Here is a 16437-nt window from a genome sequence, read left to right as displayed (position 1 = left end):
CTAAATAAACAGACAATCATAGAACATCAGAATCTCCTAAAGATACCAGATAATTTATATAAACTGATTCATGCGGCAGACCAGATCAGAACAAAGACATTTGAAACTTTGTTTAAAAGTGTAAAGCATCTTGAACTCAAGTTGGGCAGTACAGTACTATGCATTGACATCAGCAGCACAAATGTGCTGATCTGTGAAAAATGTTTGCCAACTACAGCTCCAATGAACCCTTTATATATGTATAAACCAGAGGGAACTATAACTCCAACAAGGCTGTTGTGATATACCTTTATAGAACAAATGGATAGAAAAGAATTATACAGATCCAACAGAAACAGACAGATGACCAGAAAAGAAATGCAGTTTGAAATAATATTATAATTTAATTCCATAATCTGCTCGAATAAGGTAGCTTTTCAATCATATTCTATTTGTAAAGAAGAGTCCCAATTTAAGTTTCCAGAAGGGAAATTTGTGATTCTCTGATTTCAAGAACTTCAATACATCAGTCATAGTAAGCAAGGCAAAACTTGAGACACCAAATTCAATAAAACTATAACAGCACAAGTCATTGAATTAACGCAATGAATAGAAAGAACAGGCATTAAAGAGCATAAAGGTAGAAACAAATAGGAACAATTGAAAAACTAAGAATATAATATGAGATTGTGAGGAAACAGAAACCAGGCGCTAATAAATCTCACTTGACAAACCTAAAGTAAAAGTAGGTCCTCAATTTTTGCTAAGAAAAATACATAAGTTGGTGCTTTTGAAAGAAAAAAGAAACCTAGTTTCATTTACCAACAATAGAAAACATGAAACTGAATCAGTCACCCTTTCTCCTGAAAGAGCAACCTTCTGTAAGCCTAGCACGGCCACCTGTTGGCTGGCACAACACTGTCTGGCAGTTGCCACACACCACCACTGTTTGCGAGTGACTGAACACTGTCGTTATGTTGAAGCACCCTTGACATTTCACATCCTGTTATCCAGTCAAATCATCTGTTTACTTTCAAATCTTTTTTTAATTGGGGCTTTCCTTCTCTTCAAAATCAAATTATCATCAACTCAAAATAAAAGAGGAAAATTACCATGAAAAATGAGTTAGGAGACTGCACCAGTCTCTTGAGCTTGTGCTTCCTCTTCTCGAGCTCTGCCGGAGGGTTGAGCAAATCGATGTCGTTTTGGAGAACCTTCAACAATGAAAGATGGAAAAAAGCATCAGAAACAAAGAATAAATAACAAATAAAAGCCATTTCAACCATACTACTCACCATCTTTTTCTTCTTCTCCTCCTCGTTCGTTGAATCTCTAAAACCCTGGAAACCCTACTGCCAGCCACTGCCTGAGAAACGAGAGAAATCCAAACTTCTGTTTGTGATGAATTTAAAGTATTTCCTAGAGATCTATTCACCGTTAGATTTCAAAACTCTCATATCTCAGCCCTTCATTTTAGGGCAACAAATTCGGGACATAGTCGTCTATTCGTGTCTCTCATCTAATATATATTGATATATTAATTAAATTTTGAGGTTTTTTATAGGTATGCGGCACTATTTTTGACATAGTTAATTTATATAATACTGAAAATTTAATTAATGAATATTTTTATAATTTTGTATTCCTACACTAATAAACCTTAAGATATTAAATTTAAAATATTATTACACTAATAAAGTCTTAAAATATTCTATATATTTCTATAATATTATTGAAATAGTATTAAAATAATTATAAAATATTAAAAATAAATTTTAATTTTATTAATTTATAATTAAAATAATAATAACGAACGACTAGTGTATATTAAAACTGAAACAAAAAAAATAATTTAACAATAGTTTGTCATACATTATTATTAAAAAAATGGCATTTATTATTTTTCTTAAATACTAATTCATAAAAGTCATTTTTTTCTCTTTTAATCTATAATTATAAGAATAAAAATATTTTAATTTTTAGTTTTTACATGTACTTTTATTGTTATTATTTTAATTTAATTAATTATTTTATTTTATTTTAATATAATATTTCTTGCTATATATATTAGATTTAATATTTTTAATTCTTATTTTCTTTTATTTACTAATTTGAGTTTATTAATAAATTTTTTTATATAGTTTAATATTTTTTCATTTTTGCTTTTACTTGTTTTAACTTGAAATTTGTATTCGACTATAAGTTTTATTTTTTATTTTATTTTTTATTTTTTAATTGTAAAAAATTTTAAACATTATATAATTTTATAATATTTTTTAATTTATACCTACAAACAGTCTTAAAAAAAAAACAAGAAATTTTATTTTGTAAAAATTGTTTAAGTCATTTAAATTTTTCTTAAATCAGATCAACTTTTTCTATCTATACTTCTATTTTTATCAATTTTTATTTTTATTTTTATTTATACTAAATTTTAATTATTAATTAATAACTAATTATATTTATTTATGCATATTTTATACTAGTAGAAGAACCCGCTCGATGCTATAGGTAACCTATAAAACTTTTAAAGGGGAAAATGTGTAAATAATCCCCTAATGTTTAGCACGAGGAGTACATAAGCCTATAATCTTTTTTTTTTGACACAAATAAATATTTAAAAATATTATTATTATATTATAAATCTTTTATTTAGATGAAACTCAGTTTCAAATAAATATCGTTGTCAGAGAAAAATATTTCAGAATCACTTTTAACTTTTAATATTTAAAAATCCGTTTTTAGAAAGGATTTTTTATTTCTTTAGAAACAAATTTAATAAAAAAACTTTCACCGTTACATCCACCACCGCTGCCACCATTGTCAATCCATGCTCCTTCCGCCACTATTGCCCCTATTGATCTAATGTCCATCATCACTTCTACCGCCTGCACGCTACCTCCAATCATCACCAAAATTAGTAGCCCACCTCATTTTCATCTTTTTCTCATTACTAATCTAGATTAAATTTATTATAAAAAAATCTAGATAAAATCTTTCAAATACCACAAGCAAACATGAAGAAAATTAATGCAAAACAAGAAAGGTAGAAACAAAAAAATCCAACAAGATTCCATATTTTTGTTTCTATTTGACTCACAATTTCCAACAAATTACAAAGAAAAATAAATTAATTTATATGGTCAAACTTCATAACAAAACTGACCAAAAGAGCATTAAAGTAACAACATGAGCAGTGATGACGACAATATAATGAAGAAGGAGGAGTTACGGCGAAGAACGACTGTGAGCTAGCCTTTAATCTCTAGCCTAGGTCGCAAAGAAGAAATACAGGTGGGAACAAAGAGCACAAGAATGATGGTGTGGTAGAGAGCATAACAATGATGATACAATAGGGATATAAGGGCAATTTAAACAACGATTGTAAAGAGAAGAACAATTTGTTTAGAAAGGGAAATAGGGAAATAATGAATTATGGGAATTTTGAACTAGAATGGAGATGATGATTTCCATCACATATTATGGTTTCGATCGGAGATGATTTTTGAAATGGCAAAAGGATGAATTTGGTTTTCTATTTAATAATAAAGTTAAATAATAAATATGGTAAACTTTATAATTAAGAAATAAAATATATTATTGACTCTCTTTTCTAAAATGAAACTATGCCAAATAAAAATAAGATTTTTTGGACATGAAATTTTTGAAAATAATGTTTCACCTATTTCAAGAGTTTTGGAATTTACTTCCAAATTTCCTGATGAAATTAAGGACAAAAATCAACTTCAAAGATTTTTGGGATACCTTAATTATGTATCTGATTTCTTTAAGGATATTAGAATCCTCTGTAAACCTTTGTTCAATCATCTTAGAAAAAATCCAAAACCCTGGACCCATGAATACACTCGAGTCGTACAAACTATTAAACAGAAAATTCGTCATTTACCTTGTCTATCCATACCACATCCAAATGCCTTTCTCATAGTAGAAACAGATGCCTCTGATTTAGGTTTTGGGGGTATCTCAAATAGAGGTTACCTCGTTAAAATACAGAGTCTTTGATTAGATTTCACTCTCGAGCATGGAATGAAACCCAATCCAAATACTCTACTATTAAAAAAGAGATTTTATCAATTGTTTTGTGTATTACAAAATTTAAAGACGATTTAGTTGGAAAACATTTTTTACTAAGTATTGATTGTAGTGCTGCAAAAAATATTTTGGAAAAAGATGTTAAAATTTTTATTTCGAAACAAGTTTTTGCCAGATGGCAAGCACTTTTAGGAATATTTGATTTTGATATTGAGTATATTAAAGGTTCTTCAAATTCTTTGCCTGATTTTTTGACAAGAGAATTTTTGCAGGGAAATAAATCAAGCTAGTTCTTATGGGCACTCCCGTTAAGAAAAAATTATCTCCGGTACCGATTTCATGGCTAAAAAGTCTGGACAATCTTCGTTGGTTTCTACCAATGATTTGAAATACTTGACAAAACTCCTTCTACCCCACCTAAACCATCCAACTTTTTACAAGCTGTTACAAAACCAGGTTCTTCTAAAACCGAACCACCCAAATATTTCACAAAACCTCAACACCAAATTGTAACTATTCTTGAAAGTGAAATATTCAATGGGAATTTGGAAAATCCCAATTATCAACAATTATTTCAACATACTTTTCCCTCTGGACAATTTTTCATTCCTGAAAGTTCGTATAAACTAAAATTTTTTTACGAACTTATCCTTTTGGACACTCACTCAATAGAAATTGAACATTCCTTTGATAAAGACGTTCCTGAAAAAATCTCCTATTCAAAATGCAGAATTTTGAAAGTCCTTACCCTAACCGACTGGAACCAAAATCCTTATACTGCAAAAAAAATTTATGTTACCTTTACACCTCCTTGCTTCAATTATTTTGATTATAAGAAAGCCTGGTACTATACTTTTTATTTTCGAAATTGGAACCACTCCTGGTTCTTTATGTTTCACAAAACCAACTCAAAAACCTTTCCCAATTGGTTTTCTGATTGGTGGACCTATTTTGGACTTTGCCCAGAAATTCTACCTACTAAAATTATGAAAGGATTTACCATCTTTAAAGAAAAATTACCCATTCTTAAACATGACAAATTGATCATTTTTTCCGAAACCTTTAACCTACCTTGGATAGTTTCTTGGCAATTCAAGGTGAAACCCTTTAAACCCTCTCCAAATGTAAATTCTATTGCCTGTTTAGTTCGAGAATATAGTGTCAAATGGTGGACAAACTGCAAAGACATTCAAGCTAATAAAGAAACTGTTTTAAAACATTTTGCGGGAAAAAATCCCATGATATATGGTACGAGCCAATCTATGGGACAATTTAACTTTTTATCGGATAAAAGCAAAATTTTAGCAAAATTATCTGGAAATACAACAAAGAAGGAATTCAAAGCAGCCTTGGAACAAGCTTTGTCACAAGTCTCTAGAGATAGTGACAATGAGGACTCTGGAAGCACTAATGGACCTAGCTTTACTCCTCAAAATGAAGATGATTGCTATGGACTCGACAATTATGACATTATTTTTGACTAAATGGACAAAGAATCTTTTCTTTTTCACAAGTGGACAAAGAAAGACAAAACAAGAAGATAAACAAGCATCTTTTGAAGAATGGACAAAACAAAAGGACAAAATAAGTCGATAAGAATGAACAAGTGGCGGACAAAGAATCTTTTCTTTTTGATAAAGTGGACAAGATGGCAGACAACTAATGTTTTCTTTTTAACAAATTAAAATGTAACGGACTCAAAATTGTTTGAAGTCCGAATAGTATAGTTTTTCTTATTATAAATAGATGTACATTAGAAGTAAGAAGGCATCACTTGAACTCTTGAACTATCTTCCCTATTATCTCTCTTTGTAAAATTTTCTCTATTCAATAAAAGTTTAAATTATTTACTTACTTCTTCTCTTTCTCTTCTTCTATTATTAACTATTTCTCTATTTTTCTGATCATGCTCCGCATATGGTATCAGAGCCTAGTCATTAAACTCGTAATATTGTTTAAGGTAGCGTTGGTCAGCCTGGTTTTCCGTTGGTCAGCCCGTCTTCCCAATTATCAGTTAGGGTGGTCCCGGTAGGTGGTCCCACTATCCTAAACATTATTTACTTGTTTATTGTCTTTGGTAATGACATCGTTGTTTCGCAGTTTTAGTAATCGAGAAATAGTTTCTCCTTCTTCTTCTTCTACTTTTTTTGATTTAAATTCTGAAGAATTTACTGTTCAAGAGTCTAATATCCCAGAAATAGAAAATCAGTTACATAATTTGTCACGACCCCACCCGTGGGCCCGTGACCGGCACTAGGGAATGGGTAGGCTTAAGGCCACCGAAACCCGTAGTAAGCCTGACACTCACTGATTTAAACAAATCTCATCTCAAATTAATATTATTAAAGCCACAATTTATCTTAATAGTTACACTTTACAAAATTACTTCGGTCTACCGGAAAAACTAGGCGAGACCCAAGCTCGGAAAATTTACAACCGATACATTTACTATTACTACTCATGAGAATCTAAGATTTACCAATTTACATACCAAATCAAATACATCACCCGATGATGAAGGAGTCAGTTACTGAATAAGAGTCATGGAGAACTAATACCACAACTGAAAAATATAAATGGAGACCGGTCTAGAGTGAGTTAAAATCAAATAATCTAGGGACTATTGCTTCTTCTCGGAAAACATAGATTATTCAAATCGATATCAAATCATACTATAATCATACCCTACTATTTCCTTCACATAAAATATTAATCATTCAAATCAAAATATCAACCATGCACGTAAATACAATCCATATTATAATCATACCACAATAAATTAATAAATGAATAAATAAAAATATATTTTTACTTTTACGGGACGAGTGGTTCTAGAGAACCCTAAACCCCAAAATCTAGTAGCCATTCGGCTCTCTTAATCCAATAAGACTGGCGCCTGAGAGCAATGCTCGACCAGGGACCTTACCTCCACCGTCACTTAAATATCCAAATAAGAAATCTAGTAGCCATTCGGCTCTCTTAATCCAATAAGATCGGGCGCCCCCGAGAGCAATGCTCGACCAGGGACCTTACCTCCACCGGTCACTTAAGTATCCAAATAAGCCGGCCGAGAGCAATGCTCGACCAGGGACCTTACCTCCCAGAATTTACACAAATCAGCCCTGCAGAGCCATGCTCGACCGTGGCAAACCCATGAAAATCTTATTACATGTCCATGATCATTATCGGTGCGCCGCGTCCCGATGTAACCCATCAAAGGCATGTTCTACAAGCCACGTTTCCCAAGACACAATCATCCATTTAATAAATATCATTGTATAAATGAAGTCATTCAACCATATCAAATTAATGATTAACAATTAAGAGTAAAACATCGTGCAACTCGTGGAAAATCGATAATATTTGGAATTATTATAACATTACTATAATAATACTCATATTATCTTCAATAATTAATAATCCAGTAAAATTAATTACGTTGAGATATTAGTAACCATGTTAAACATAAACTTCCAAAATAGCATATTAAAATCAGACTTAGCAATAGTGCAATGATTAAATGACTTTAACTCACAGGATTGGGCGACCTCCTAGCTCTGCTCCGGTGCCTCGGTTGGAGCGAGCCGAACAGACAGATCATCTAATCACGGAAAACAATTTATCAAAACGCTGAAACAATCGATCATTAATCCTAGGTCTAGACTCCTAGGACTGACTGTCTAAGAATCTCGACTCGGGAGAATTCTACCGAAAATCCAGCAGAACCTCCCCTACAAAACGAACATTACCCTCCGTAAAAACGGGTCCAGGACCTGCCAGAAAAACACTCCAAATATCCAACAATTTAAACAACGGGAGTCGGGTCCCCAAACTTCACTATTTCCCGACTCCGCCACACAGCACAAAATACGACTATGGCAGGCCAACTGACAGACAAATATTTTTGACTCACAAAAATCATCAAATACTCAATATAATCAAATAGACACAAATTTAAAATCAAGGATTTCTAAGATCAACGGCCAGAGAAAATTACCGAGACGCTCGGTCGACTCGCCTCCGGCCGCCGGAGTCCGATCAACGATCTGGACACACCATCGGACTCACAACGACGCGCTGATGACGATCCCTGCTCCCAATTTTTCGATTTGACACCCGATTATCCGGAGAAATTTATGGACGATCTCGACCGTCGATTTGCAAACGAAGCCCGATCGCCATGAAACCAGTGCCATCGCGAAGCTTGAGCTGAGGAGAGTCGGGATACATCCTCCGATCATCTATCCTCCGGCCGGAGCTCACGGAAAAGCCCAAAAACACTACCGCCACCACTTCGCCGGAACTCTCCTCCCGGCCACCAAAACCGATGCCGGCCAAAAGGAAGCTCTCCAAGGGAGGCCGATCGCCACCGAGATCGGCCGGAAGGCCGAACGGCCGAACGACGCCGGGCCGCCACACGTCAGCGATTCCGCCACCGACGCCGCCACCGCCTCCACCGCCACCATCGTGCTTTCGCTTTGCCTCCTTCCGACGCCAACACCGCCTGGCCTCCGTCTGTCCACCATGGACGCCAGCTCTCTCTCCTCCCTTTCTTCTTCTTCCTTCTTTCTTTTCTCTCTCCCCGATTTCCATTCCTTTCAATATCGACATTTGACCCCTGAACTTTTCCTTATTACAATTTGGTCCCTCAACTTCCTTAATTACTTACAATTTCATCCATCAAAATTTCAATTTAACCCCCAAACTTTCCTTTAGCCTTTCAATTAAGCCCTTAACTATTTAATTTGGGCCAAAACCGAATTATTGAAAATACACAATTACAAAAATACCCCTGACCGACATATTTATTTACAAAAATACCAAGCTCACAAATTTCCATTAATACCCCATAAAAATAACATTATACTTTCAATCCTTATTCCAAAATAAATTTCCAATTTAGTCCTAACACATAATTAAATTAAATAATCAATTTCCAACTTAAAATTTAATACTACTAATCAATTATAATACCAATTTTCCAAAAATTCTTTTATAAACATCCTTTACAATTCTACCATAATTTTTCAATATATAATTTTACTTATATAAATATGCATTTGGAAAAAAAATTTGAATAACCAAAATATAATCATTTCTCAAATAGTTTACTTAATTACTCCTTGAAAATCAAACTAATTGGATATGGAAAATAACTCATTTATTTATCTAACATGAACATTCAAAATTTGTATTTAAATCATTCCAATTAAACCGAATAAAAATAAAGCTAAAATTAACTTAAATAAAAACTCTTTATTAAATATATAAAAAAATTCCGGGTGTTACATAATTGGTCCATCCCTAAACAAAATGTTAATAGTATTTATCGAATTGGAACTTTTAATTTTGCACAAAATTATTCTATTAAACAAACTGAACAAACTATTGCTTTAAATAAATCTCATGAAAATTTACATTTACTTTCATCTTCTGCATTGCATGAACATATTAAAAAGAAATTTAAATTTTTGCATATAGGCATGGTTCAAATTGCTGTTAAACCTTTATTTAGAATTGGATTGGACATACCTATTTTTCTTTGTTTAAGAGATGCAAGACATTTGAATTTTTCAAATTCACTTTTGGCTATGGCTGAATCGAATTTAGCCAATGGTCCTGTCTATTTTAATTGTTATCCAAATTTTTCAATTTTATTATTTGATTCAAATATTTTAGACACTTTGATTTTAACTGTTAAAACCAAAAATATGGATTTTGCTGAAAATTCTAGATCTATAGCTGTCATTTATAGAATTTACTATAAAGTAATGACAACAACTATAGATCCTAGAGCTAGACATTCTTTAACAAGAAATGAGACAATTTTATTTGAAGCTAATCCTTTACATTCAAAAATTCAAGTTCCCAAAAGATTAAAATGGAATGAGTTATCGCAAGCTGGAACTTGGGATTTACAAGAAATTTATAAGCCTTAATCTATTGAAAATAATTCTAGAGTTTCACAAATTTTAGAGCAATCTAATGGTTCTGTTCAAATAAATTTTTCACCTACTTTTTTACTTTCTTCGAGATTGTCTACTTTTGAAAATTCTAGACCTTCTACACACACAACACGTTTTTCAAATCCAAATACAAATTTACAAGGAGTTGATTTTGACAATAGAATTTCTCAACCTTTTTACACTGATTCTGTAAATATAGATCAAGATAAAAATTAGATGAACCTGTTTTGTCACCCTCAAGATCAACTATGAAAAATTTTTCAACATTAAATATGATTTCTACTCCTTTTGAAATAGATAAATCTTTCTTACGATCTGATTATTATCATATAAGAAATTGTGAAAGAGTTTTATGGTTTCAAAACCATTTTTCAAGGGGGGAAAGAGACACTATTCAAGAAAAATTTTATGAATATTTAAATTCTGTTAAGGTTAATGTTCCGTTTTTCATTTGGTTTGAAATTTATTGTAACAATAATGATATAGATTTTCCTTTTAAAAACCTTTTTACAAATGATAGAGTTTCTAAAACTTGGACTACAACTGTAGGAAATAAACAAATTATTTTTGTTCATCCACCTTTAGAAGAAGTTAAGATAAATGTCCATAACCAAGAAATAATTGCTTCACCTTTTAAAAGGATAAGCTCTGAGAATGATGACAAACTCCCTTTATTAAAAAATATTAGAAATGTTCAAAATCAAAATAATTATACAAATCAAATTCTTTTTACAATTGCTTCACAACTGGATAGGATAAAGACGTCCAACCTAAATAATCATGCACCTAGGCCAGGTGGAGTACCTATGAAACCTATTTTCCAACCCCATGAAATTCCTGAACAACAATTAATTAAATTAAATGATAAAGATGATATTTTGAACCAAATAAATTTAAAATTAGCTAGTCTGTCTTTGAAAGATAAACCTTCTGTTAGTGTACTTAATTCTGATAATCCTGAACAAAATGAAGTTAAAAATTTAGAGAGTCAATTTTTTAACGATAAATTTGAAATAAATAAAATATACAATAATAGAGGTTTTGACAAACCTAGGACTAGACATTATTATCCTAGACCTACTCCTCCAGATGTTTTGTTTGAAGAAAGAGTAAGCTTTACTCAAGCAAAATATGATGGAGATTCTGTTTATGAATGGAACTTAGATGGTCTGTCTGAATATCAGATTTTAAGTATGTTACAGGAAATGACCATGGCCTGTACTTCGTACAGAGCTAGATTTGTAAATAATACTGATAAAAAAAATAGCTCAGATGTTAATATCTGGCTTCACTGGTCAATTAAAAGGATGGTGGGATAATTACACCTCCTTAGAAGATAAATCAAGGATTTTAAATGCTAGGAAAATAGTTATAAAAACTGAAAATCAAACATCTGTTCAAACTGAAGAAGAAGATGCTGTAGCAACTTTACTTTTTGCTATTACAAAATGTTTTGTTGGTGAACCTAATCAATATCAAATTCGATCTTCTGAAATTCTTTCAAATTTAACTTGTCCTAAACTTCAAGATTTTCGCTGGTATAAAGACGTCTTTTTAACTAAAGTTTTTTCTCGAACTGATTGTTACCATAGTTTTTGGAAAGAAAGATTTATTGCTGGTTTACCTAAATTATTTGCTGAAAAGGTTAGAACTAGGATTAGAGATTTTTATGGAAATACTATTCCTTATGATACTTTAACCTATAGAGAAATTATTAATTTTATTAATAATGAAGGCTTAGCTTTGTGTACGGATTTGAAATTAAAAGCTAAAATTAAAAATGAATTTTCACAATCTAAAAAGGAGTTAGGAGATTTCTGTTCTCAATATGGTTATGAACGTATTCAAGGTCCTTCTTCAAAAACTAAAAAATATTTGAAAAGAAAATCTTCTAATAAAAATTATAGAAAAAATACTTCGAATTTTCAAAAACCTTCTTCATCCAAAAATATTTCTCAAAATAAAAATAAAAATAAAAATAATAAAAAGAAAGGTCCTCCTGTTTGTTACAAATGTGGTCGTGTTGGTCATTTTAAATCCCAGTGTAGAATGAAAGAAAAAATCAATAATTTAGACATTTCTGACAAACTTAAAGATCAAATGCTTAATCTTTTACTATCCGACATGATTCGAAATTCTGATTTAAGTGATTTTGAAGAAAATGATTTAAATATTTTAAGTGATTCTTCTTCTACAAATACTGATTTTGAAACATGTGAAGGTCCTGGAATTTGTACAGGTCCTTGTTGTAATTCAACTTTAAATGTTTTATCAAAAGAAATCCTTTCTGATCTTTTTGAATTAGTTGACAAAATTAGTAACCCTTCAGACAGAGAAAAATACTTTTTAAAATTAAGAGATATTGTTTTGCATAACGAAACCCAAAAATCTGAACCTATTCCTTACAACTTAAAAGAAAGTTTTCAAAGATTTGATCCAAAATCTTCTAGAATTTCTACACCTAATATTCAAGATTTACAAGAATAAATTAAAAATATAAAACAAGAAATTAATAATTTGAAAAATGAAAATTTAGATTTCGAGAAGGAATTTTTCCTACCTAGTTTTTTGAAAAAACAATCGAAAAATTACATATTACTGATGGGTCAAGAATGCAAATAAATTATAAGCTTTCTAAAGTTAAAATTTGTAATGATGGATTATGTTTCTATACTTCTTTTATTTTAATCAAAAATCTATCTGCTACTGTTATTCTTGGAACTCCGTTTTTAGCATTGCTTTATCCTTTTTCAGTGAACACTCACGGTATCAAAACTAGATTATTAGGAAAAGAAATTTATTTTAAATTCATTTTCTCTGAGCAAGAAAAAGACATAAATATTTTAAAGAAAAATTGCGTTTTTAATGATCTTATTAGTCAAAAGAAAAAATAATTTACTTTTTTAAATAAAGAAATCTTATCTATAAAGATTAAAGAAGAGTTAGACCTTGATGTGACAAAAGCCAAAATAAAAGATATTGAGAATCTCTTTACTAAAGACTTATGTGCACCTGTCCCAAATGCTTTTTGGAATTGGAAAAAATATGTGATTTCTTTACCTTATGTTAAATATTTTTCTTAAAATGACATACCAACAAAATCACATGCTATACACATGAACACGGAACTTGAAAATCATTGTAGGAAAGAAATAGATAAATTATTACAAAAGGGGTTAATTCGTAATTCTAGTTCTCCTTGGAGCTGCTCTGCTTTTTATGTTTTCAATGCAGCAGAAAGAGAACGGGGTGTACCTAGACTTGTCATAAATTATAAACCTTTAAATAAAGTCTTAGAATGGATTAGATATCCTTTACCTAACAAAAGAGATTTGTTGAAAAAACTTTATGATTCAAAAATTTATTCCAAGTTTGACATGAAATCTGGTTTTTGGCAAATTCAAATTAATGAAAAAGATCGTTACAAAACTGGTTTTAATGTCCCTTTTCGTCATTATGAATGGAATGTCATGCCATTTGGATTAAAAAATGCACCATCTGAATTCCAAAAAAATATGAATGACATTTTTCATGATCATCAATCATTTACCATTGTTTACATTGATGATGTGTTAGTCTTTTCAAATTCATTAGCACAACATTTTTCTCATTTGCATAAGTTTTACAATATAATTAAGCAAAATGGTTTAGTTGTTTTTGCACCTAAAATGAAACTATGCCAAACAAAAATAAGATTTCTTGGACATGAAATTTTTGAAAATAATGTTTCACCTATTTCAAGAGTTTTGGAATTTACTTACAAATTTCTTGATGAAATTAAGGACAAAAATCAACTTCAAAGATTTTTGGGATGCCTTAATTATGTATCTGATTTCTTTAAGGATATTAGAATCCTCTGTAAACCTTTGTTCAATCGTCTTAGAAAAAATCCAAAACCCCGGACCCATGAACACACTCGAGTCGTACAAACTATTAAACAAAAAATTCGTCATTTACCTTGTCTATCCATACCATATCCAAATGCCTTTCTCATAGTAGAAACAGATGCCTCTGATTTAAGTTTTGGGGGTATTCTCAAACAGAGGTTACCTAGTCAAAATACAGAGTCTTTGGTTAGATTTCACTCTAGAGCATGGAATGAAACCCAATCCAAATACTCTACTATTAAAAAAGAGCTTTTAACAATTGTTTTGTGTATTACAAAATTTGAAGACGATTTAGTTGGAAAATATTTTTTACTACGTATTGATTGTAGTGCTGCAAAAAATATTTTGGAAAAAGATGTTAAAATTTTTATTTCGAAACAAGTTTTTGCTAGATGGCAAGCACTTTTAGGAATATTTGATTTTGATATTGAGTATATTAAAGGTTCTTCAAATTCTTTGCCTGATTTTTTGACAAGAGAATTTTTGCAGGGAAATAAATCAAGCTAGTTCTTATGGGCACTCCCGTTAAGAAAAAATTATCTCCAGCCGATTTTGCGGCTAAAAAGTCTGGACAATCTTCGTTGGTTTCTACCAACAGATTTGAAATACTTGATAAAACTCCTTCTACCCCACCTAAACCATCCAACTTTTTACAAGCTGTTACAAAACCAGGTTCTTCTAAAACCGAACCACCCAAATATTTCACAAAACCTTAACACCAAATTGTAACTATTCTTGAAAGCGAAATATTCAATGGGAATTTGAAAAATCCCAATTATCAACAATTATTTCAACATACTTTTCCCTCTGGACAATTTTTCATTCCTGAAAGTTCGTACAAACTAAAATTTTTTTACGAATTTATCCTTTTGGACACTCACTCAATAGAAATTGAACATTCCTTTGATAAAGACGTTCCTGAAAAAATATCCTATTCAAAATGCAGAATTTTGAAAGTCCTTACCCTAACCGACTGGAACCAAAATCCTTATACTGCCAAAGCTCAATCGAAAAAAAAGAGCAATCAATTAGATCCTTACGTTACGCTCCTGGGACTCCTCGGCGCAGGGAGTACGAAAAAATTTCTGTTACCTTTACACCTTCTTGCTTTAATTATTTTGATTATAAGAAAGCCTGGTACTATACTTTTTATCTTCGAAATTGGAACCACTCCTGGTTCTTTATGTTTCACAAAACCAACTCAAAAACCTTTCCCAATTGGTTTTCTGATTGGTGGACCTATTTTGGACTTTGCCCAGAAATTCTACCTACTAAAATTATGGAAGGATTTACCATCTTTAAAGAAAAATTACCCATTCTTAAACATGACAAATTGATCATTTTTTCCGAAACCTTTAACCTACCTTGGATATTTTCTTGGCAATTCAAGGTGAAACCCTTTAAACCCTCTCCAAATGTAAATTCTATTGCCTGTTTAGTTCGAGAATATAGTGTCAAATGGTGGACAAACTGCAAAGACATTCAAACTAATAAAGAAACTATTTTAAAACATTTTGCGGGAAAAAATTCCATGATATCTGGTACGAGCCAATCTGTGGGACAATTTAACTTTTTATCGGATAAAAGCAAAATTTTAGCAAAATTATCTGGAAATACAATAAAGAAGGAATTCAAAGCAGCCTTGGAACAAGCTTTGTCACAAGTCTCTGGAGATAGTGACAATGAGGACTCTGGAAGCACTAGTGGACCTAGCTTTGCTCCTCAAAATGAAGATGATTGCTATGGACTCGACAATTATGACATTATTTTTGACTAAATGGACAAGGAATCTTTCCTTTTTTACAAGTGGACAAAGAAAGACAAAACAAGAAGATAAACAAGCATCTTTTGAAGAATGGACAAAACAAAAAGACAAAACAAGTCGATAAGAATGAACAAGTGGCGGACAAAGAATCTTTTCTTTTTGACAAAGTGGACAAGATAATTTGACAACCATCGCTTTTCTTTTGACAAATTAATAATGTAACAGACTCAAAATTGTTTGAAGTCCGAATAGTATAGTTTTTCTTATTATAAATAGATGTACGTTAGAAGTAAGAAGGCATCACTTGAACTCTTGAACTATCTTCCCTACTATCTCTCTTTGTAAAATTTTCTCTATTCAATAAAAGTTTAAATTATTTACTTACTTCTTCTCTTTCTCTTCTTCTATTATTAACTATTTCTCTTTATTCACTCTCTTTTCTCACTGTATTATTTACTTTCCAAATGATATTTATTTGCAAAATAAATTCTATCTAATAAAGGGTTTAGAGTATAACAAAAAACATTTTTTTTCATGTTTATTTGTACTAAAAAAAGATTATGGGCTTATGTTCTCTCGCGCTAAATGTCATGGGCTTATTTGCACCTTTTTTTATTAATATTTAAGGTTAATTTTTCTAATTAATTTTAACAATTTTAATCTATTAGTACTTTTTTTAAATTAATTGCAGAATCGCTATCAAAGGAGAAAGCTAGTCAAACATAAAACGGTTTAATAGAGACGCGGTAGCCATATCTGAAGCACTTGTTCTTAGAGGCGTATGGTG

General features: G+C 31.2%; 1 protein-coding gene across 1 annotated transcript; it reads right to left on the bottom strand.

Annotated features, from left to right (window-relative positions):
* Nucleotides 1–630: 630 nt before the first annotated feature.
* Nucleotides 631–1441, bottom strand: LOC8262658 (40S ribosomal protein S27-2). Its single transcript, XM_002519355.4, has 3 exons — nucleotides 1275–1441; nucleotides 1092–1193; nucleotides 631–982 (listed from the first exon to the last, which is right to left on the bottom strand). Exons 1-3 carry the CDS (start codon nucleotides 1275–1277, stop codon nucleotides 827–829), a joined length of 261 nt encoding a protein of 86 aa, XP_002519401.1. The 5' UTR covers nucleotides 1278–1441; the 3' UTR covers nucleotides 631–826.
* Nucleotides 1442–16437: the final 14996 nt, after the last annotated feature.

Source organism: Ricinus communis, chromosome 3, assembly GCF_019578655.1.
Source record: "Ricinus communis isolate WT05 ecotype wild-type chromosome 3, ASM1957865v1, whole genome shotgun sequence".
In the NCBI taxonomy this organism is placed as follows: domain Eukaryota; kingdom Viridiplantae; phylum Streptophyta; class Magnoliopsida; order Malpighiales; family Euphorbiaceae; genus Ricinus; species Ricinus communis.
The sequence above is the reverse complement of the archived record's forward strand: the minus strand, read 5'-3'. Positions and strand labels throughout refer to the sequence as shown.

Excerpts from the sequence above, each read along its gene's own strand:
- LOC8262658 (XM_002519355.4), bottom strand. Across the intron at positions 983-1,091 it reads CTCCTAACTCATTTTTCATG|GATGTGAAATGTCAAGGGTG; the intron begins GTAATTTTCCTC and ends ACTGGATAACAG.